General features: G+C 42.7%; 1 protein-coding gene across 2 annotated transcripts in view; it reads left to right on the top strand.

Moving 5' to 3' along the window:
- The window catches only part of WDR17 (WD repeat domain 17), a 790,164-nt gene that overhangs the window by 168,920 nt on the left and 596,219 nt on the right, over positions 1-25,025 (top strand). For both annotated transcript variants that reach the window (XM_086962451.1, XM_086962452.1), the window contains exon 5: positions 6,772-7,023. In XM_086962451.1, the coding sequence (XP_086818577.1) occupies positions 6,772-7,023 (252 nt within the window). The remainder of the gene's footprint in view (positions 1-6,771; positions 7,024-25,025) is intronic.

The raw sequence follows: 25,025 nt of genomic DNA on the forward strand, positions 1-25,025 counted from the left end.
TGTGAATATATCATAGGTAGGTAAATGCCGCATAGATGGTATATTCCGGTGTAATTAGCATTTACATGCTGCAGATCCTACTTTTCTATGAGAATTCCAGGATTGTGCAGCATTGTGGAGACCAGTGTAGGTAATCACATGCACACTGATACAGTTACTTCAGAAGTACTTTTTTTGTGTACATTGACTCCAGTGATGGCTAATTTTGACATTCTAAGAGGTATCCTTCCAGAAGGGATATCTTCTATTCTCCATCACGATGCACACCGCAGAGTTTACTTCTATTGCATGGGGAACAGCATTTACAACGCAACCTTTACCACGCAGCACCTTTACCACGCAACTTTTACAACGCGAATTGTTACAACGACTTGTGCTGGGGGGGCACTGTAGCATAGGGAATAGTTTAATTTACTATCCAAAACCTTCCCTACTATCCACGGGGACTGGAGTTGGAATAGTAAATTGAACTATTCACTATCCAGTGCCCCCCAACGCAAGTCGTTGTAACGATTTGCGTTGTAAAACCTGCGTGGTATAGGCATGCGTTGTAAAAGCATGCATAGTAACGACATACATCCCTATTGCGTGAATTCAAAAGAAGAAGCTGATACACGTGATATGGCGAAGGGGATGTGCAAGCTGCTTAAAACTATTACCATTTTGCCCTTTAATCCTCCCCTGCAGAGAATTGCTGCAATTGAAGAACATACTAGAGGTGGTAGTGGATTACAGAGACTAGACATTGTATTGTACTAACCACGGGCCAGATGTAGGTAACTCATTTTTACTGATTCCAAAATACCGATTTTTACCGAATCGGTATTTTAGAAAAGGGAAATGAGATGTAGGTCAAAAATCGGTAAAAAATACTGATTCGGTAAAATTCGGAAACCCCGAGCCGGCATTTACCGAATCGGTATTTACCTATACGGCAAATACCGAATCGGAAAGGCACATGCAATCCTATGGGCCCGGATGCCCATAGGAAAGAATTGAATTTACCGATTCGGTATTTAGCGATTCGGTATTTTCCGAATCCGTAAATACCGAGTCGGGAATACAAAATATCAGGCAGTTGATGTATCAACCAATCACGTGCCTCCACCCCGCCCCTCAGCCAACCTACAGAGCAATCCACCAACCCTGTGCATCCACCCCACCCCACAACCAGGAAGTGGCCACACCCATGCAGGTGCAGAGTACCTGATCACACAGGAGAGCAGTTACACAGAGACAGGTTGTTGTGAAGCAGAGCCCTGCAGGACAAACAAATGGATCCCCAAGACTCTCAGAGGGAAGGTGCGGAGAATGAAGAGGAAGATTAAGTTCAGCACTGGTGAACTTCAGGTGCTGGTGGAGGAGGTCGTCAAGCACTACCCAAAAATCTTTGGTAAGCAGTTCCTGCAGGTACCAGAGGCTGTCAAGAGGAACACCTGGCTGGGGATCCAGACCAAAGTAAACGCAATAGGAGTGACCACCAGGGAAGTGGACGATCTCAAGAAGAGATGGTATGATCTAAGGATCATTACTAAGAAGAATTTGGCAGCAAGAAGTAAGGAGGCCAATGCTACAGGTGGAGGGAAGAACAGGGCACCTGCTCTCACGGACCTGGAAGAGCTTGTGGAGTCCACACTGGAGCCAGAGTGCGTTGTGGGGATTGGTGATGCAGACATCTCAGCCCGAGCTGCAGCTAAGAAAGGTAAGGGTCCATCATCCCTCACCCCCTGCCTGTGTCCCTCCCCCAATGTGGCTAAGTGTTGAGGAAATCCAGTACAGACTTCAGTACTCACCTGCAAGGCATTATGGGAGGGGTAGTCATAAGAATACCCATCAGAGCTGTCAACATGAAATAATGTCAGGCATGCCACACAATACAATCAGAGACATGGGAGGAGCAGGAAATAGTGATATTATAATGTGATTTAATATTGATATTGATATTGATATTGAAATGTATTTGTAGAGCGCTCGTTCGCCCGGAGGCTTCATGGCGCTATAGACAGGGACACAACGCATCAAACAGAGGAAGCATAGAGGAGCTCAACAGAACGCTTGGGAAAAGAGCCATGTTTTGAGGGAGTGTCTGAAGCTGAGAATGTTTCCACACGTTTTAAGGTGAAGGGGAAGGGAGTTCCAGAAGGCGGCCGCAAGATGGTCAAAGCAGCAACCTCCAAGACGCTTCCTTTTGTAAGTAAGGACAGTCAGAAGATGTTTATGCATAGAGCGAAGATTCCTGGAGGGGTCATATTTTTTGAACAAGTCTCTGATGAATAGGGGGCCAGATTGGTGTAAGGACTTAAATAAAATACATCCGGTCTTAAAAGCCACCCGTTGCTCAACAGGCAACCAGTGTAGTTGTTTTAGACCCGCTCTAACAGACTGCCTCTTAGGTAGATTAAGAATAAGTCTGGCTGCCTGATTCTGAATCAACTGGAGGCGTTTTAACTCGCCGGCCTGGAGCCCAAGGTAAAGACTATTGGAAAAATCCAGTCTGGACAGAACCAGGGAGATGACAATCTGTGTGAGCGCCTCCAGAGAGAAGAAACGAGCGATTTTCTTAATTTCCTTCAGCTGAAATAAACTGGAGGACACCACTGCGCTGACCTGCCTTTTCAGAGAAAGATCTTCGCTAAGAAAAATTCCAAGGCTCTTAACTGAGAGCGATTTAGATGGTGGGGCTCCCATGCTGGCTGGCCAAAAGCCAGGGTTCCAGCTGAGTACACTCTGCCCAGGCAAGACCAGCTCAGTCTTGCCTGGGTTGAGCTTCAGGTGACTGCAGCTCATCCAGCTCAGGATGTGAGACATGGTGTTTTGAAACACTACCACTGAGTCCTCGGTGTTTAAAGGAAAGATGAGCTGCAAGTCATCTGCGTAGTTGAAGATGGTGACTCTGGTGTTCCTAAGGGAGTACAGCAGGGGGCGCAGATATAAATTAAAAAGTAGCGGTGACAAGGAAGAACCCTGAGGGACTCCGCAGGTAGTAGGAATAGTGGGGGCCGTAAAGGAGCCCAATCTCACGGATTGGGTGCGGCCAGTAATAAATGAGCGAATCCAGCTCAACGCAGGACCCCTGAGACCAGCCTGTTCGACACGGTTGACCAAGATGGTATAGTCAACTGTGTCGAATGCCGCTGATAGATCTAATAACACCAGAGCCTGGTGGATCCCCTCATCGGCATTCCGCCTCAGAGTGTTCTGAACTGAGACGATGACTGCTTCAGTAGAATGAAGAGGGCGGAAGCCAGCCTGGTTAGGCGCAAGGTACTGTGATTCTTCCAGAAATTGGGACATGCTGTCACAAACATGGGCCTCCAATATTTTGGCACAGTACGGCAGCAAAGAAATGGGCCTGTTTTGAGGGGATCCGATGGATTAGCCCCTGCTTTTTTCAACAAAGGGATGAGAAGAGCTTTCTTAAAACTGGCAGGGACCAAACCCTGTGTGAGTGTGTAATAGTGAATTACACGGTGAAAGCACCACTAAGACACTGTCCATATCTGTCCACAGGGGAGACATCACGCAAGTCACTGCAGGAGAGGGAGAAGACACATCCCCAAAGGGATAGGAGTGAGCAAGAAGGCAGGGATGCAGGACTTAGCACTGCAACACCTACAGCACCCTGCACACAAGCAGCTGCCACACCAGAGGCAGACAACACCATGCAACTTGAAGCTTCTCCAGTGCTCCTTGACTCACCACAACATGAGTCACAACGACCTGACACACCAGCAGACACAGAGGTGTCAGACATCTGCAGGTCCAGGAGGCATGACGTTCCCCTGCAAAGGATCCTACAAACATCCTCTGATGAGGAAAGGGAGTGTGAGGAGTCAATAGAGTCAATGGCAGGAAATGCACCAAGTCTTACATCCACTCCTGTCAGCCGATCCGGAGGAACAAGACGTCGTAGGGTCCGGGAGGCAAGCGTGAGTGGCCGTGATGAGGGTGTCTTCCGTGGCCTTGAGACCATAATGGTCAAGGTGCAGCACCTGCAGGCAAAAGCTATTAGTGCAGTGCACAGACAAATGCGCTATTTGAACACAAATTTTAATAACATGAACAAGGGAATCACATCAATGGCAGACAGCATGAGGGACATGGCCGATGGAGTCAGGGACATGTCACAGTGTGTGATGTCACTCTGTGAGGAACTACATGAGGACCGTGCACAAACGCGCAGGGAGAGCCATTGCATGCAACAGCAGAGAAGGGGCATGCACCGTCTTGCAACTGCGACTTCACTGCTGTGTCGCCGTTCAGTTGCGATGCAGGAGGGGCTGGTGCACTGCTGTACTGATCTCACAGGGGGGATGGAGAGAGTCACTACAGCAATGGAAGTGCTGCTGACAAACCAGTCAGCCACCACAGGAGCAGAAGTTGTAGGGGACACAGATACCACTAGTAGCAGGAGCAGCACCCCTGTCCCTGAAATAAGGAGGAGCAGCGGACGTCAGAGTGCCGACTCTGGCACAGCAGACTTGGAACTAAGCCAACCTCACGCATCACGCGGCGCTGTTCATGGCCACAAGCAGTGAGTCTGCCATATTCAGTTGGACAATGTGAGGGTGAGGTAACCCCCGTCCACCCAGTAGTGCTAGGTACACTAGTATGTTTCAATTGTGTCTTCTGACATTTAAACATAGTGCCAAATAAACTACGTGCATTGCAGTACAACACGTGCTTTGTCTCTATACTTACTCAAAAGTAGTTGTGTGTGATTTCTGCCCGTCTCTGTCTTCCGTCTGTGGGTGTTGGTACTCCTACTGTGTTGACTGCTGGTAGTGCCTGCTCATCGTCATGGTCTTCATAGTCCTCCAATTCCAACTCTGTGCCCTTCTTAGTGGCAAGGTTGTGCAACATTGCACAGATTGCAATGATCTTACAGCATGTTACAGGTGAGTACTGCCGTGCCCCCCCACTTTTGTGGAGGCAGCGGAACCGGCTCTTCAGGAGCCCAAAGGTGCGCTCCACGATGTTCCGGTGGATTTATGTGCCACATTGTATCGTCTCTGGCTGGGGGTTGTGGGGTTGAGGTAGGGTGTCAGGACGAAGGAACAGAGTGCATATGCACTATCCCCTAATTTGAAAGAAAAAAATACATTACTCACAGGCACACTTTAACATACGTCTTCTTCATCTATCAAGGGAGTGTCACCCAGTAATTTACCTAGCAGGTATCCTTCCCCGAATTCACCCGCTGTCAGGCGGGTATAGATCCCACTGTTTTGGAATATGTAGGAGTCGTGGGTGCTTCCTGGGTACCTGGCCACTATATCTGTGATAATGTACTTGGCATCACAGATTGCTTGTACATTATTTGTGTGTGATGACTTCCTGTTCCTGTATATGTGCTCAATGGCAGCTGGGGGGCAAATGGGGATGTGGGTCCCATCAATGCAGCCAATCACGTGTGGGAAATTTTCCATGAGGTAAAAGTCAGTCTTGGTCCTGAGCAAGTCCGCATCAGTGTCTGGGAAGTGGATGTAATGCTCCATTCTTTGCATCATGGCATCCAGGAACTTTCGGAAAAAACGCGACAGGCAGCTCTGGGACACCCCACATACCGCTGCCACAACACTCTGGTAGCTCCCAGATGCAAGGATGTGTATGCTACAGAGCACCTGAACATGGGGTGGGATGGCGTGGGCCCTTGGTTTTGGGTGGTCCAGGAGTTGGTGCAGGTCCCTGATCAGGTCCATGATGGTCTGGGGGTGCAGTCTGTATCTTTGCAGTATCTCTGACTCTGTCAATTGGAAGAGTGTTATCCTCTGCCGGTACACCTGCTCCTCCCTTCTCCATTCCCTCTCACCTGCTGCCTGTAGCCGTAGACATCTTGCTATGATATAGAAAGCCGCCATAGTAGTTCCAGTGTTGCATTTTGGGGCCCTTTTTTATAGGCTGCACCTGGTTAACACCTGCTTTCAATCCATGTTAAATACCGATTCATAAATACCGAATTTTCAGTAAATTCAGTAATTTATGGGTGACCTACATCTCGATGGTGTTGTTTTTTCCATTTCTTAATTTCCGATTCGGTAATTTTACCGATTCGGTAATTTTACCGATTCGGTACATTTACCGACTCAGTATAATTTCCAAATCGGAAATTTTACCGAATCGGAACATTTACCGACTCTGTATATTTTCAGATTCGGTAAAATGTCCGATTCTGTAATTTTACTGGTTCGGTAATATTTCCGAGCCGCTAATCTACCGAATCGAAATTTTTACCGATTCTGTATATTTTGGGCGACCTACATCTCAATTTCCAAATACCGGTCGGTAACGGCGAAATTACCGATTTTCGGCTGTTACCGACCGGTATTAGGCTACCTACATCTGGCCCATCGTGTCTTATTATTCAAGGATGAGCTCACTTTTACATAGAGGAATGACAAATCGAAAGTTGCTTAGGCCCTTTTCATGTTATGCAGTCAATTCAAGTATGCTGTTTTGATTGTCGAATGCCAACACTTGTGCTCATGTCCCATCAGTCGTGTGCGACTCGAAGGACAGTATCCTGCATACACTGCAAGTCAAATAAACCAAAGTTACATGTGTAAAATATGTTCTTCTCTGTAATGACTTGGAAATGATAAAGTTGCCAAGCTTTGCCTTCTTATGTGTGTAGTTATGTGAGCCGCATGTTGGAACGTTCACTTTATATTCTAAATGGCGTTTTGTCCATTGACACAGTAGTCTGCATTTGTCTGCATTTGACCGCCGAATAGAACAGACAATGTAAACATATCTATGTTACTTTTGAAGGTTCCAAAAGTCAAAAACATGTTTTAAGACCAGAGTCTCTGGAAGGCACAGACGAGGAGGATCCAGTCACAGCCTTGGAATGGGATCCACTCTCCACAGACTACCTTCTGGTTGCTAATTTACACAATGGGATTCGATTAGTAGATTCGGAATCTCTCTCATGCATCACGACGTTCAGTTTCCCAAGTGCTGCTGCATCGGTGCAGTGTTTGGCATGGGTTCCTAGTGCACCAGGAATGTTCATCACTGGAGGTATGCACATTCATTTTATTTATAACTCGATTTGAATGCTAAAATTGTTAGTATTATTCCAAGATGCACATTAACCTGTTTGCTATTTTTATTTATGATTTTTATTCATGTTGAAGTGACGTACTTTTTGCGTTTTAAATAACATGTCTTTAGAACAATGGTATAAGTTCTGCTGTGAGTCAAGTGATTGCACTGCACAATATTCGAACGAATGGTTAATCAAAATATGATACTTAATACAATGGAAATGGTGGCATTGTGGCGCATAACATGCCTGCTCAAGTGTCTTCTATGTCAAACTAGATTCCGATCAGTTATGAACTGGTTTGCTAGAGAAAAAAGTTTGTCAAGGAAAATAAGCAACTGTCTCTGACAAGCATTGGTAAATGCAATAGGTTTTGCCTATGTGATTAATAATAAGCAGGTTTTTTGTAGCTTGGTGAGCAGTTGTGCAATATAATTTACTGAAGCCCTTTTTAAGATTAATATTAAATACAATAGATTTCACTAGCACAGCGCAAGCGATCAGCAGGCGAAACCTAACAAGCACAGTGCAAGCAAAACCTAATAGGCACAGCAAAAGTGCCGGCCAGGCAAAATTTTAAAAAGGAAAACACAAGTGTCTCAATATCGCTCCTCTTTTTATGTCAGAATTCCCATTTGTGAAAGGGCAGAGAGCATCAAAGATCTCTGCGCTGCGCCTACTTGGCAAGGCTGTTAAGCTATATTAACTCTTTCACTGTGACCAAATGAAAATGTAATTGTTTATTTATTTACTAGTAGCCCGTCCCGACGTTGTCCGGGTATGAATTGCTGCCGGCCAGTAGTATATTGTTTTGTAGGATGTCGTTTTGATAGCATTTCTTATCTGTGACAGACCTGTGAAACGCTCCGATTCACAGTGCACTGGTGATGCACTTAAGAGTGCGCGTTCAGTAGTGTGTGAACTCGAGTTTCCCTACTTTATTTTTCCTTGCAATATTATATAGCGCAAACTCGACAACATGGCATGAGCACAATTTACATTACAGAAGAACAAATTAATTTGTGGTAGGCACAGGGAGACAAAGCGATTTGCCTGGAATCACATGATGTTGAGCTGATGCCGAGATTTGAACACAGCTCCCCAGCTCTAAAGTTCCCAATTCTAGAACTTGTGGTGGGACGTGTGTCTAAAAGTGTATGTCGGTGCTGGCCATCAATGAGAGAGACCTGTGCATTTTTCAAATGGGTGGTGAAAAAATATGAGTATGTTGCTGGAGATGTGGGCCACCGTGCCACCAATGTACTTACCGGGGGAGGGTAAACACCCATTATTCTGCAACTTTCTTTCCGCATACCATCACTCCGCATATTTTCATTACGAAAGTACCATGACTCTGCAATGCCAATATAATGCATGGCATTACATTTTATATGCTTTTACCACGCATACATTTACAACGAAATTCGTTGTAAATGCATGAATGGTAAAAGCATGTTTTTTTAATGTTTGGATAAGGTAAGTATGGGTATAGGGGTATATGTTTTGGGGTACTGAGGTATATGTTTTGGGGTGTTTGGGTATTTTAAGGGTTCAGATATAGTTTTGGGTTATGGGGTACAGGGGTAGTTTTAGGGTTTAGGGATAGGTATGGATTTGGGGTACAGGGGTATTTTTAGGGTTCAGGGCTAGGTTTGGGTTTTGGGGTATAGCAGTATTTTTAGGGTTCAGGGAGAGGTTTGGGTTTTGGGGTACAGGGGTATTTTAAGGGTTCAGGGCTAGGTTTGGGTTTTGGGGTACAGGGGTATTTTTAGGGTTCAGGGCTAGGTTTGGCTTTTGGGGTACAGGGGTATTTTAGGGTTCAGGGGTAGGTTTGGGTTTTGGGGTACATGGTTATTTTTAGGGTTCAGGGCTAGGTTTGGGTTTTGGGATACAGGGGTATTTTAGGGTTCAGGAGTAGGTTTCGGTTTTGGGGTACATGGTTATTTTTAGGGTTCAGGGCTAGGTTTGGGTTTTGGGGTACAGGGTATATATATATATAGGGTTAAGATGGGTTAGTGTTTAAGGGTGTTGGGGTATTTTAAGGAGTAAGGGTGGGTTATGATTATGGGGTGCAGGGGTATTGAAAGGGAGCAGGGTGGGATTAGCACACGATATGAGACATGGCATGAAGGGCAGAAAGTACCACACGCCCCCAGCGTTTGTCAAGCCCCCAGCACACGCCCACAGCACAATGCAGACACGCCAACAAGGGACTACTTTGCTGGCACCTTCTTTTACCTTTTAAATGTATATGGTGGGCGTCTGCATAGCCTATGTCCTTCTGCTGCAACTGCCCTTTCCAACCCTGTATTGGGTGTTGTGATTGGTGCTGTGGTTCCTGAGATTACCCGCCTCAAAGGTTTGGGTTCTCTCTTTATTATATTAGTATAGATTTATTTTAATATATCTTTAGTGGCATTTTGAAACCAACGAGACAAAAACGGCACAGATAGTCTCAGATTCAAACAATAAGGGTCATCAAATATTTGTGAACACAAGGTTGAATGGGCTAGATACATTCTATGAGTGTGCATTAATCCAATCAGTAAGAACTTACTCCCATCATCATAAATTCTTCCTTCCGGGCCTCCGTCCCCGGTAGGCTTTATACCTTGGTCCATGTATCTGAAATGTAAGAAAGCAAACCTGTGTCAAATAAACCTAACGTCCATCCCCTCCCACCCACAACTATAACATACCCCCGCCATGTCAGGTGTGCATCCCTTAATATAAACTTGTGACTCTACTTTTTTATCCAAGTCAGTATTTACTACATTTTATGTTGCTTTATGCAAACTGTTAGCTGAGAGACATGTATTGCAATTCAACCTGTGATTTACAGTTACTTCAGTAAACATAAAGTTAGCATTATCCCACTTTGTATTTTAAACTCCAAATGTGACAAACTAGTCATATGCGTCTTTGCTGGGCCGCTATGTATGAGGAGGATTATATCATTTATAAAGCATCACTTCCCTCTATTGGTTATTCAGAGAATTGTAGTTTGTACTCAAACCTGCTAGCTAATGCACGACAACAAACGAAATGAGTTAAAAAAAAAGCCTGTAAACTAAATTTCGATGGTTGAAAGAGAAAAATAACTAAAGCAGAAGGGGCAGCACCATATTTGTTTAATAGGATGATTCGTGAAATGCACTGCTCAAACAGGTTGCTGTTTGCCTGTGGTGCTCATGTAAAGCGATCCGATAGGGATCGCGCTACACAAATAGAATTACATATGAAACAATAATAATCCGAGGGAGGATCGCTATGAGAGGTCAAGCTGCTGCACCTGGGGAAGAGGTCCGGGGACGAAGGGGCAAGCAAGGGTGCTGACACACTTGCTCATAAAGAATTTCAATGTGGATGAAAAGGAGTGCTTGAGCTCTGGGATACTGATAAGAAGAACACACAACAACAGGAAATGGAATGCTACAACCAATAGAAACTAATGGAAATTAAGTGGCAAGCACACCAACCAATGAAAAGTAAGAGTGGGATGTAAGTCCCTTTTAAGACTTATATTAACAATAGATTTCACAAGCACAGCGCAAATGCTGTGCAGGCAAAACCTAAAAGTGAGTGCTGGAAGGCCCACCCAGTGATGACAGGCTCTGCGACGATACTCGCAGCGATGGTAATCTTCCCTCACCGGACTGGTGCATCCCGCAAACGAAGGATGCAACAACTCTGGCAGCGGCAACAGGCGCTGCGACGATCTCGGCCTTTGTAGCGGCGGGAATTTCCTTGCACAGACAGGGATGCGCTCCGCAAGCAAGCAATGCTATAAACTTTGCAGAAAGTTCTTCAAATATTGGTTTCCTGCTTCCCAACACAGGTACAACTTCCAGAGGCCCAGGGGCTGGGTCAAGCACTCTAGGAAGGACAGAACTCTCTCAGTAGAGTTCAGGGAAGCTGGGGGTTTTGTTCCTGGGACTTCTTAAAAGGGAGCCAGCTATTCTCAGGCCCTTGGAGATTCCTTCAAGCAAGGGGACACAGCACAAAGCAAAGTCCTTCCCTTCTCCTTGGCGGCAAAGCAACTGCAGGTCAGTCCAGCAAAGCGACAGCAGGACAGTCTTTTTTTTTCAGTCTTCCAGCTTTCTCCTTGGCAGAGGTTCCTTCTTGATTCCAGGATGATCTAATTTTCTGTAGTCTGGAGTCCTGTACTTACACCCTTAAAAGTGTTTGTTCCATTTGTGCAGGAGGGCTCTGAGCCCGATCTGAATCAGTTCTGGGTGTTCCTTGAGCACTTTGTTTTCCTGGCCTCTTCTTTCCTTTCAGAGAGAGGGGCAGGGTCATCAGCCGCCCAGCAGGAGGTGGAGCCAGCATTGTGGAAGGCAGGCACTGCCCTATTCAGGCCCAGGTGGTACCCCCTCCCACCACTCTAGATGCAGATGCAGCTATTCAGCCCAGGGATGGCCCACTTAGCCTCTGGGAGCCACCCAGCCCCTGTCACTCACAAACCAGACAGTCAATACACAAACAGGCCAAGGTACACAGAAAGGTCAGACAAGAGAACAGCAACTTTCTAAAAGTGCTGTTCTCAAACACAGGATTTAAAAACAACCTTTCCTAAAAGATGTGTTATTAAATTCTGAGTTCAGGGATACCAGACGTTTAAGTCCTACCTTGCTCTTATGGGAAGATATGCTGGTTGCCACTGCAGCCAGCATTCCCCATGATAGCCTATGGACAAGGTAGCTTTACAATAGTGAAAAACGAAAATGGCTTTTATTCACTACCAGAGCATGTCACCTGCACTAGTACATGCTCTACCTTTAACATACACTGCACCCTGCCCAAAAGGGGTATCGTGCCCATAGGGGTGACAAATGTGTACAGAAAGGGAAGGGTTGGGCCTGGTCAGTGGGGACACTGACCAGGTGGACATGGCAGTTCACAGACTGCACACAGGCACTGCGGTGGCAGGCCTGAGACACCATTTTAGGGCTACTCATGTGGGTGGCACAATCAGTGCTGCAGCCCACTAGTAGCATTTGTATCACCAGCCCTGGCACACTCAGTGCACTTTACTAGGGACTTCTTGATGATACAAATATGCCAATCATAGATAACCAATTACAATAACAATTTACACCCGGAGCACTTGCCTTTTGACACAGTTCAGCAGTGACAAAGTGCCCAACGCATCTATACCAGCAAAAACGAAATCCAGGACAGCATCAAAAATACAGGAGGCAGAGGCAAAAAGACAGGGGAAACCACGCCAAAGATGCCATGTCTAACACAGTTGAAATGGCCATTACATTTGCACCGCTATACAGTTTTACTGGTAAACATATACCGAGCAAAAATAATAATGCATGGAAATTTCATCATCTGGTGTATTGATTTGTTCTTATCATAGTAAAATATTTGTTTCACCACACTTCACTATTACAAAACAATTTGCTTCATTTGTGCTTTCCTAATTCTGATATGTTCCCGAATATCCGCACAGTTCATTTACAGGCATTTACATTTAGTTTTGTGCTAGAAAAAAGTATTTCTTACACATCAAGATTGTCACATAAATCCTCTCACTTTGAAGTCAGAGAAAGAAAGGAAAGCTCCAAGCCCCCTTGGAAGACTGAGCCAGATATTTGACCTTTGACTTTGAATGCACAGCTAACGTGACAAGATAAGAACAAGATTTAAAGGACTGTTTACAGAAAGCAAACATGTGGAAAAATACAGTAAATCGGCTACGTTCCACTGGAAGGACGAACTCAATCTGTACAGTCTATGTGAGGTACAGACCACAAAGCCAATGGTAACATTGGGCAAAATGCATTGTTAGGTCGACTTTGACAATGTCCACAAGAAGTCTGTAGCAAACCAGAGAGCTGCGCTGTCTAGTAGTCTTTGACTTATAAACACGATTAAGCAGGGGTTTAAGTGGAAGGAAAATAGTGGGGGGACCATGAAAGGGACGGGCCTGTGCAATTAAGGGTGTGATTTAAACATACATACTCGCATAGAGTTTCATAGAATCACAACTGCAGGTGGCATACGTGACCAGTGATCTTTGCACTTTGCAGAGAGGCCAAGGATTGGATGAATACATATTCTTTTTGCCCCTGACAGGCACTGAGAGAAACTTGCACTGCCTTCAGCCACAATACAATTGTGTCCCGTTAAAAACATCTGATCTTGATGTGACTCAATTCAAATTATGCATTCGAGTAGAGTAATAAGCTGTCTGGAAACAAGACATACACATCATGGAAAAGGCAAACACTCATACGTAATGCAAGATTAAGTAAAAATTGTAACACATAACAAGGAACGGATTACTTTAACCTTCTTTACATTAATTGTTCACAACTCTATCAGTGTGTTTGCATCAACAGTTTAAAACATGACTACAGTGCCCAAAGGGACCAATTTCGATGTCCATTTTAGATAGACCCAGCCCACTTAAAGCCCTGCTTTTGAATCAAATTATTAGAATCACAAAGCAGACGTGCGTTCCTTGTGCCTATCCAAACAAAAATTAAAGGCTGCATGGCAGGAACACAGGCTCACTACGGTTAAAAACACTGCTTTGAATGTACACGCAGTGGGAGTTAGCAGTGCCATCTTGAAAAAGCTGTAAAACCCGGACTGATATTAAACAAAATGAAAATATAAGTGCCAGTAAATAAACAAGCATTTGCAATGCAATCAGTCTCACATTTCTGAGAGTGAGAGCTATTGGTTTTGCAAATGACAATGTATTTTACCTATGTGTTTTAGTTTGAAGTGGAGTGGAGTGGAATTATGTGGGTTGAATTGTTAATGTTAATGGTGTAATTGTGTGTTGTGGAGTTGTGGAGAATATGCTTTTATGGCGAAAATTATTTTCATGAAAGCATCCCACATGCAGACTGAGAGCACGTAAAAAAATCTATTTCTTTACAGGTATAATTGCGGCACCCGCGCTTTACTTGTAATGTTATAAGTAAAGCGCGGGTGCCGCGATTATACCAAAAGTAAAGAAATAGATGTTTTTTCTATGCCTTTACTTTTGGTATAATCACGGCACCCACACTTTACTTATGACATTAAAAGTAAAGCGCGGGTGTCGCGATTATACCAAAGTAAAGAAATAGAAAAAAAATCTATTACTTTACCTTTGGTATAATCGCAGCACTCGCGCTTTACTTTTAATGTTGTAAGTAAAGCGTGGGTGCTGCAATTATACCAAAAGTAAAGAAATAGATGTTTTTTTCTATTTCTTTTGCTTTGGTATAATCGCGGCACCCGAGCTTTACTTATAACATCAAAAGTAAAGCGCGGGTGCCGCGCTTATACCAAAAGTAAAGAAAAACAAGTGGTGCGTGTGTCACTGGGCACGATCATAGCTCCTCCCACGGCCTATTGGTGTCTATTATGCGCTCGGTCTGCGTAATAGACACCAATAGGCCATGGGAGGAGCTATGCTGGCACCTCGGGCCAATTACATGCAGTCTTTTAGAATAAGACGCACGCAAAGGCCAATGGGAGAGCCGAAAAGGAAAGACACATGCACGAGCGTGTGCGATTATTATTATTATTATGGAAGTTTGTAAAGCGGCTGGTTACGCGCACCGGCGTGTCCCCGTGCTAGAGTGAGAGAATATGAGGAGGCTAGACAGGGATGGGTTACACAAGTAATGACCGGAACAAGTGAGTTTTGAGAGCTCTACGGAGCTTAGCCTCAGAGGGTTCTAAACGCAGCTCCAGCTGTTAGCTGCAAGGAGCCTGAAAGATCTGCCCCCATGCGCGCTTTGTTAATTTTGGGGATAGCTACCAAGCCAGTACCCATGGATCTAAGCATCCGCTTAGGTCTGTATGGAGTGATAAGGCTTTGTAAGGGATCGGGCGCCTTTCCCCCAATGATGCGATGACACGTGCATAACGTTTTAAAAGTGATCCTTTCCCTAACTGGGAGCCAGTGGAGAGCCTTCAGGGCCGTTTTGGAGGCCCTTCTTCTCGGAAGCCTCAGGTTTCTAGATTCCTAGGTCATCTTGATTTCCCCGTTTTTCACTTACTAAAGATCTCGCTACCTGCGCGAGCACTGCTGCGCAGTGCAAAGCAGGTCGCGAGAACTAAAAACATAAACAGCAAATGGCAGACAATGGGGCTCCTTGCAGACACCAGGAGTCTCGCAGGGATGTGTTAAACAGGCGGCTCTTTTTGAGCTTTCCTGCTTATGGGCAGCAACACTGTACTGTTCACATCTACTTTCGTTAGCTACGCTCCGACCGTGAGGAGTCACTCACTGTCGTAATTAGGCATAAAAAGAAGGTAAACAGAAAGAGAAGAATTCTTAACTTGAATGTATAGGCTCCCTTCATGTCTGAGACCGAACAGGCAATCATTTTCTAATGCCCTTGACAAAATAGTAAACAAGAAACACCAGAGAGGAGGGAGGGATGATGGTGGCAATTAAAGTAGGACAGAGGGTGGGGTAGTGTGACAGGAGGTGGGAAAGCAAGCAGAAACAGCTGGAGGAGCCGGGGTGGGGGAGGAAGGGAACTAACACAAGGCGACAAAGCAGAAATGTCAGGGCTGAATTAAGGACTGTAGAGACATGCAGAAAGTTAATAAATAACATAAACATGCCTCGTGAAAGAAGCCTTATTTTAAAAGTCAACCATGAACGGCTGCTCGGCTTGTAAAAACACAGCTCTCTGGAGTGTTTTTTTGTTTTGTTTAAGAATTTGTTATTGAATTTTCAAGAACAAAAAGACAAAAAAAGAAACAATAACAAAAGGGAGAAGCATTCATAAATGTGTAAAACATATTACAAATTGTAATTAAGCAAATAAATATACAAATGTAGTATGAGCATAACAGTAGAAAGAGGAGTAAAGAAAGAGAGTGAGAGAAAGAAGAGAAAGACAGATGAGAAAAGGAAATTATATATAAGAAGAGTGAGGGAAAAAAGAACTATTGTAAGGGAGCATGTGAAGAGAGATATGTTGTGAAAGGTAGCCAAAGAAGATCAGATTTAATTTTTGAGAAAGAGAGATAGTAGACACCTTGGCAATTCTATGTTCATCTCAAATGAAATTACACCAAAATAACGAAGATAGTTTAGAGTTATCTTTCCAGGATAATAAAATAACTTTAAAAGCTACTGCAATAAAAAGGTCAAATGACATGGAGATAGAGGAGAAGTCATCAACATCAGGTGAAGAAGAACCTAGAAAAAAGTTTTGTATCGAAAATGTTAAGTCACATTTAAAAAATGTAATGGAAATATTCCAAACAGATTTCCAAAATGCTAATACATTTGAACAATCATAAAGCATGTGTATCAAAGTACCTACATCATTAGAACAAGACCAACATAATGGAGTAGAGGATGGTGAAAACTTTGAAATACAAACTGGAGTCATAACAGAGTCCTGTATAAATAAAATACAGAGATTGAGTTATGCGTGCAGCAGCAGAAACGTTAAATAACTTAGACCACAACTTATCCCAAATCGTAATAGAAAGAGAAACGGACAAGTCAGTTTCTGACGCAATTTCAATAGGAGATTTGGGTCTTTCAGTAACATTTGATAACAATAACTTAATATACAAGAGCAGCTTTAGGTCTGTTCGTCGGAAATAAACTATATAATCTAGTATGTGGAGTAAGAGAAGGTGTATCAGTTGGAAGGTCAAAAGAAACTATTTGCATTTGTAAGGCATTTGAAATTACGGTATATTATTAATGCAAGAATCAGGTAACTGAAATTGTGCTTGTAGGTCAAGAAAAGGTATAACAGAATTATGGTGCATTAATTGGTGTACAAAATGAATTCCCTTTTCTTTCCAGTATTTGTAGTAAAATTATTTACCTTTATATTTGAGAGATTTATTATACCAAATTGTAGAGGATAAAACACACTGAAATGGAGTTAGACCATTGGAAAATGTATTTTACAGTAAACTCTGAGAATACTTTAAAATGGGGTTAGTGGACGTGAAAGCACTATTGGACATATAAATTACATTCTGAAAAGAAAAGTCTTTCAGTAATGAACGTTCAAAAACAGTCCATCTGGGAATAGGGATATCAGCAAAATCATAGAATAAATCAAAGGATTGTTTGATCAAAAAAAACAAATGATAAGCTTTAAAATTTGAAAAACGTACTCCACCTTCAGTTTTAGGACAAACAAGTTTTGTAAGGGCAATTCGTGGATGTTTCTTGTTCCATAAAAATTGTATACGTATGGAGTTCATTTGAGAAAAATAAGAGATGGGGATCCGGATGGGTAACATACAGATTGTATAAAGGACATGTGGCACAATCATCATTTTGATGGTATCTAACCTACCCACACCAGGAGAGATAAAGAGGGGTCCAAGTGAGAAGAAGCGATTGGATTTTAGTGATTAATGCCGCAAATGTATGTTTAATTGTGGTAGACATGGAAGCAGAGAACCAAATACCAAGGTATTTAATTTTTTGTGGGACACCATGCAAAATGAGTATCATTAAACATAAATTGGTAACATAAGGAGTTTAGAGGTAGAACTTCAGTCTTAGATAGGTTTTATTTATAACCAGAAATATTAGAGTATGACCGAACCTCATCCATAAAAGGCGGAAGGGAGGTAAGGATATTTTGGTTTCTATGGAAATATAAGTAAAACCAGAAATATGTGAATTAACACGGATGCGCTCAAGGAATGGTTCAAGGTATAAAACAAATAAGAGAGGAGCAAGGGGACATCCTTGGCGTGTACCTGTAGATAAAGAAAAGAATTTGGAAAAATGATTGTTTACAAAAAGGCTGGCTCGTGGGCAAGAATACAATAATTTAATATATGAAATAAATGTAGGTCCAAAACCAAACCAGTGGAGAGTTCTGAACATGAATAGCCAATTGATACGATCAAAAGCCTTTTCGACATCCAAAGACAGAGCAGCAAGGGGAAAATCGAACTTTTACCTATATGAAATAATATTTGCAAACATTTGTGCATTATCGAATGCTAACCTGCCCTTCACAAACCCAACTTGGTTAGTTTTAACCAATAAAGGAATATTATTTTCAAGACGGGATGCAAGAATCTTGGCAAATATTTTGCAATCATATTTTATATATAGGGCGATAATTTCTGCAAAAAGAATGATTTTTGTCAGGTTTAGGAATGAGAATAATTAAGGCGTCCATAAAAGAACCGGGGGGCATATTACCAAGCAATAGCGATAATTATAGCTATTGCTTGGTTAGAGACAAAAATTTACCGCTGAGTTGCGGCGATTTTTACCGCAAATAAACCTTGGTATTACCACTGTTTATCGCAAATGCGATAAAAATCTCTGCAAATGCATGAATATCGCTGAAAAGTCAGCGATATTCATGCATTACCGAGCTAATGCTCTTAGCCATGTTATCCACCTCCCATTATATAACATGGCTAAGAACTGCTCTGGGCAGGTGTTAGCTTTTGGAGATATTCGCGCTTAGGCGAATATCTCCAAAAGTTGGTAATAGGAGATAGCGATGTTAGCGACTGTTTTCAGTCGCTAACATCTTGGCACGCCCACTTTGCATGTCATTAGTGATAAATATCACTGACATGCAAAGTGGGGCCCAAGATGGTCGCTATCTCCTACTAGCTGTCGCTAACTGGTGTTAGCGACAGCTAGGTAATAGGGAGATAATTTTATCTCCGCTTTCTTGGCTTTTAAAGCCAAAAAAGCGGAGATAAACCCCCTTGATAATATGCCCCCGGATGCCTTAGCATCATCTATAAAGGAGTTAAAGGGTGCTAGAAGTTGGGGTACAAAAATAGAGGTAAAGGTGGCATAAAATTCAACAGATAGACCATCAGGAACTGGTGCTTTTGATTTTTTTTAAGGATTTAATAGCATTAATTATTTCTTGAGCTGTGACCTCTTTCTCTAATGCGCTAAAATCATCTGATAAAGAAGGGGGAGATGGAAGGCCTGAAAAAAAAGTATCTAGGTTTTGATTAGAAGAATTTGTGCCATCAGAATAAAGAGACCGATAATAATCCTGAAAAACTCCAGCAACATCTTCATCCGACGACACCATAGTTTGAGTGGATTTGTAGCAAGTTTGTTAAGTTCAGTTTTGGCCTTAATCAATGCATGAATAGTTGAGGACGATTTGGAAGTAAAGTAGGTATGTTCCAATTATTTAAGTTGTTGTAGTTGAGCGGTATATTTTTTTCTGTGTATCTTTCTTTTTTCTTGAGACATAAGGAATAGTAAAGGCACGAAACGTGGCCTTAAAGGCATCCCAATTATTGGGAACAGAGGTGTCCAGTGGATTATTGAACTTGAAAAATTCAGTAATGATTGTAGTGGCCTCTTTGATGTAAACAGTATCAGATAATAAAAAGTTATTAAGTTTACAGCGACTGAATTGTTGTGAGGTAAGTGAAAGGTCCAATATAGCATGAACAGGTGCATGGTCAGAAACAAAAATGGATCCAATTTCCGATGATTGAATGGAAGGAAGGAAGGATTTACTAACCAAAATGTAATCAATCCTAGAACGTGTTTGATGAACATTGGAAAAAAAAAGTATATTCAAGTGAGTCAGTGTTACAAGTCTTCCACACATCATATAATGAACGAGAGGCAATGGCTGACTGAAAAGCTTTATGGTATTTATCAGGGTTAAATTTACATTTAGATAATCTATCAGAACAGGGGCCAATCCAATGATTAAAGTCACTGGCTATAATAATGTTAGGACAATCAATGGAAGAGAGTAAAATCTTAATGCCAGACCAAAATTTTGTATCCGGCTCAACAGAGCCATAAATATTTAGTAAGACCAGAGTTTGGTTTTGTATAACAACCTTTGCCATTACCCAACGTCCATCATCATCATTTTGTGTAGACACAATTTGTACAGATAATGAGTTATGAAACAATATAGCAACACCCCCTTTCTTGTTAGATGCAGGAGAATAAACAACTTGACCCACCCATTGTCTTTTCAATTTAAGTGATTCTGCTTCAGTACAATGTGGTTCCTGCATAAAAGAAACCTGAGAATTTAGTTTGGATAAGTGAGATAATACCTTTTGTCTGTTGACCGGGATTTCCAAGACCATGAACTTTCCACGTGACAAACTTACACCTGATGGAGGGACAGGGGGATGATACGCGTACATAATTGATACACGTCTGGTATACAGCTAAAAAAGGAAGCACACCGCAAATGAGATGCATATATGGCAAATGCTACAGAGAAATAAACATTACTGATGTACACATGCAATGAGTTAAAAACCACCACTAGACAGATATAGAGGAACAAGACAAGGAGCAAGAATAAGAACAGAGAAAAGAGAAGATAGATCAAGGAAAAAAATCCAGATCTATACAGAAGTAAAAGCAAAAAATGCATGGGACGCAGCTGCAGCGACAAGAGATGGAACGATAGAGAAAAAGATACAAGTACTAGAAGAACAAACAGCCATAATAGATAAGATACGCAGAAAAAACAACAGAAACATTAAGGACGATTAGAAGAGCCAGCTGTGGAGTTTGTAGAAATACTTTGAAGAAAGGACCGCAATTTAAGAGGATAGTCAAACGAACGTGTGGAGCCATTGTGAGTAATTTTACGCAAACGAGGATGCAGAATACCATATCTAATATTTAACTGTCTCATCTCGGGACATAGAGCCAAAAACTCCTTTCTAGGAGCATTAGTGGCTTTGGATTGGATAAGGTTGTATGACTAAACAACTACTGCCTTAACCACGAGTGTCTTTACCACGAAGGCTAAACAACGACCTTTACTAAACCACGACTCTTTTTACATCGACTTCCTAAACCACGAAAATTATCACCTCGTGACTGTCCATTAGATGGCAGTATTGTAATAACAAGTCTTCCACTACATAGTTGGAGGAATAATAAAGATGACTTTGGATTATCTTCAGAGACTGAAATGTTCATTCTTTGAATGACTGGAAAAGGAGAGTGCTAGAGGTATCATTGTTTATCTGTTTGGGATCTTCCCACTGAGTAGCTAGACACTCATTACCTCTGGAAGACTTTGAGGATACAAAAACTGATGTGATTTTATTTGCAGTGTGCGCCCATTTTCTCCTGGCTGCCATTAGAATTGATAAAGCTTTTCATGTACATTTTTTAGATCCCTCTTAAAGACAATACTCAACTCTCATAGTATGTAGTTTCTGTACCTATAGATTTATGGGATATTCCCTCTAGATGTCTTTCAAGGTTTGTTTTACATTCCAATAAAGGTGCTCTTTCATAAAAACGCGAGCTGTTTCGCTTTTTGTTGTAACTGTTGTGCTTTACGCCAACTTGGCAGGGACCATTTATAGAAAACTGTTGAGTTTTTTTGATGTAAACATGTGAAAAGTTCATCCCATCGCATTATAAAGGTTCTACTTCACCTCTGCTGGCAGTAGCATACTACAAACTCAGAGCCCGTCTTACTCCTCTCCATTTCTTAATTCCACCAACAAGATATGTCCATTTACTTTCTGCCATAAAACACAACTTTGATAATAAGATTTTCTCCCTGGAGGTCACATACCTGCTTTGAGACTTCGGCCTTTTCCCACAATTTTAACTTATTAAATACTTTTCATAACCTGTGAATTCTTAAACACGCTGCTCCCACGACCAAAGCATGTTGTGATCATACTGCTTGCTCATGCTCCATATAGTACGCCAGCCTTTATGTCAACACTTCCGATTCCTAGTGGGTGGGTGCTTTGTGAATTCCTCTGATTCCGGTACTTTTAGCCAGTGCCATAGAGTGTGTCAGTTTGACGAATCAGTTTCTTTGAAACATTGCTTTTCTGGCAAATGTAGGATGACGTGTCTGTCTTCCTCGGTCTTCGAATGCCCGGAAGCAGTAGGATGAGAGACTCGGTCTTCTTTTTTAGAAAGTCGTGGTTCAGGTCTTCGTGGTTGGAATCTTCGTTGTTTGAGATTCATCGTGATTCAGAATTTGTTGTAAAGGTAAGTCGTTGTTCCACTTTCGTTGTTCAGGATGTTTCCCATTGGACAAATCTTGAGAAATGAAAATGTTATGACCAGACCATTTAAGATGACGTTTTGCTTTTGCTGCAGAGAGGACACGCATTAAGTCAGTAATTTCCAAAAACAACATAATTATTCCAATATGCCAAGTCTATGGGTACGTTGGATATTTAATGGAGATTCTGATGGAAAGTCCAAAAGTCCTGACAAGAATTTCTTCAGAAAAAGAAGCATATCTGGACCCTCGAGATTTTCTGGCAAACCATAAAGGCGTAAATTATTGTGTCTATTTCGGTTTTCAAGGTCCTCTGTATGAAGCTTTAAGCGTTGAATTTCCAGCTCCAAAAAACAGAATTTTAGTGGAAACATCATGTAAGTCACTGATACGTTGTTCCATATCTAAAACCTTTGCTTCCATACTGATCCATCTATCCTCTATTTGTTGAAGCTAGTCGTTGACATAAAAGACATAAGACCTCTACCTTCCTCCAAGATAATATAAAGTACAGGGTTTTGAGATGATAGAATTGGAGAAGGAGGGTCTTTTTTGGCTCTCTTGGGCTTGGTACCTTTTGAAGAGGCTCTTGCTGAGTTTGAAGCTTCACTTGCCATCTTGAAATGGTGAGGTGAGCGAGAGGTAATTTTCAATAAAGTTTTCAATCTGCCAATAAGCCCAGTAAAAAATGCTTCAGAAATGTATAGGGCTCTTATGAAAAATAGTTCAAAAGGATAACGTCACCCACCTATTAGCACTCAGGTATTAGCTATGTAAGGGATATACCAAAAGCGATAGGGCAAGTATTAAATTACAAGCCACTTGTTCATGAGGATAAGGGGTGCGACCAAATGTAGAACAAAAATGCCTTTAGCTCCATAAAAGTAGTGTGAATTGAGGAAAACGTCTTTCATTTATAGGCTGAAGAAAGAATTATGCATGAAAACAGATTTGGAGCAAAACGTATTGATGGCATATAAGAGAAATATCATTCTTGATTGTATGCACTGATTGAAGCATTGTTGGGGCAATATACTCAGTAATTTGCGATGTGAAGCAGTTATTTTGAAAGAGAGAGGAAAAAAAAGCAAAAAGGCAAAATTATACTTTGCAGTGCGTTAATAATGCAAACACCAGTTAACTTAGAACTGAGCAAGCCGAGCGGCCGACATAAGATGGTGGCTGCCGCTCACATATTTTGTGGCGAAATCTCCTTCATTGGCATTTTGGTCTCTGGTAGCAGTTGGAGGCGAAGAAGCGGCTCAAATGATTCTCCGCTCCTTCAAACAAATGCGCCCGCATTTTAAGACCCGTTGCGGCCGATATACAGGTTGAAAGCCGCGGAGAAGCCCCGCGGAGAAGCCCCGCGGTCACACGGAGCTCACAGGAAAGGCGCCATCATTCTGCAGCGCGAGACCACGTCCCCCTCTCTAATGGAGTGTTAAAACAGAAATAACCAGGGTCACATACCTTGGCGTTGTCAGTCTGGTTGCAGTTGTCCGCAGTGTAGAAATACATGTTGCTAAGATAGAGAGGCTGCGGCTGGATGGAGATGATGTTCCACCCATAATTCCCAGGCCACAGCGAGTGCCCACAATAGAGCATGGAAAGAGAAATAGAACAAGACTCCAGCACAACTATTAGCAGCTGCTAACCGGACAAAAATCTTGGAATGGCAAAGGTTCATTTGCTGTGTTAATTACTGGCAAACATAAGAACCTCTAGTACCTACAAAAGCAGCTTAAGTGCAAGACAAACTTAGTGTACCTTAGACAGACATATCTCTGAGTGCCACCATGCATTGTGCGGTGTCAACAGAGGGCACAGTCCTCAATTTATATTTGTATTCTAGGACTTGTAGTCTTGGATTTAAGTCAGGAATAAAAGCTACAAGACACAGAATGCAAATAAATGAGTATGATCGAGTTAATTGCTCGCACCTGCCGCTGGTCAGTTGCAGGGGTCTGTGGAGCAGGCAGCCGGTAGTGTCCTAGCCTCTGAAGTAAGTGTATCTGCAGAGAGCAGACAACCGCTGGTGTCCTTATGTCTTAAGCACATGTATCTGCAGGGTTGCCTATCAGCAGGAGAGAGGGGCCGAAGGGGGGGAGGTTTGGCTGAAAACACAAGTGCTTGCTAAAAAACTAAACCAGGAGAGGGGGCAGAAGTGAAGAGGCTAGGCTGAAAACACAAGCTCAAAGCACTTGTGTTTTCAGCCGATCCTCGTTTAGTTTAAAAGGACTTGTGTTTTCACCAGAGCCTCGTAAATTTACAAGCAACTAATTGGTATCAGCTGAAATCACAAGCGAACTAAACTTGGATCGGTTAAGTTATGTGAAATACAAGTCTGGCAAATACATCTTTGGAACCTTGTAATATGTTAATTATTCAGCACAAAACCGCTGCAAGGCTGAAAGATGAATCAGACGCAATAATGGGAGGTGCTTGTGAGCCTATTGAGTAAACAAACAGCTCAACGCGCGTTAGGTGGGAGAAGAAAAACAAAGTGTGGCTGCGGACATGAAGGTTTGAGTCCCGACATGGCTCAACATCCTGTGAATGTGGGCAGACCACTCAGGAAGTATGGTGGCTTCATGGAAGGAGGCCAGCGCTGCATTGCAAAACCACCCGCCTCTGTTACCACTAGCATACACAATACAGGGTAGGTGGGGGAAAAAAACAAAGTGCGGCGGGCATGAAAAGTGAGTCTCTGCGTGGCTCAACATCCTGTGAATTTGGGAACATCACTGAAGAAGCATGGAGTATGATGACTTTATGGAAGGGGCCCCCACTGCAGGCAAAACCACCTGCTTCTGTAGGTCGCAGACATGGAGGTTTGAGTCTCGGCATAGGCAATACATCCTGTGTATTTGGGCAAAATAATGAAGCAGCATGGAAGCTTTATGGAAGGGGACCCGCTACAGGCGAAACCTCCTGCTTCTGTCAGCAGCGACAGACATAAAGGTTTGAGTCTCGGCGTGGGCTCATCATCATGTGAATTTGGG

The sequence above is a fragment of the Lissotriton vulgaris genome, chromosome 3_1 (assembly GCF_964263255.1).
Source record: "Lissotriton vulgaris chromosome 3_1, aLisVul1.2, whole genome shotgun sequence".
Taxonomy (NCBI): domain Eukaryota; kingdom Metazoa; phylum Chordata; class Amphibia; order Caudata; family Salamandridae; genus Lissotriton; species Lissotriton vulgaris.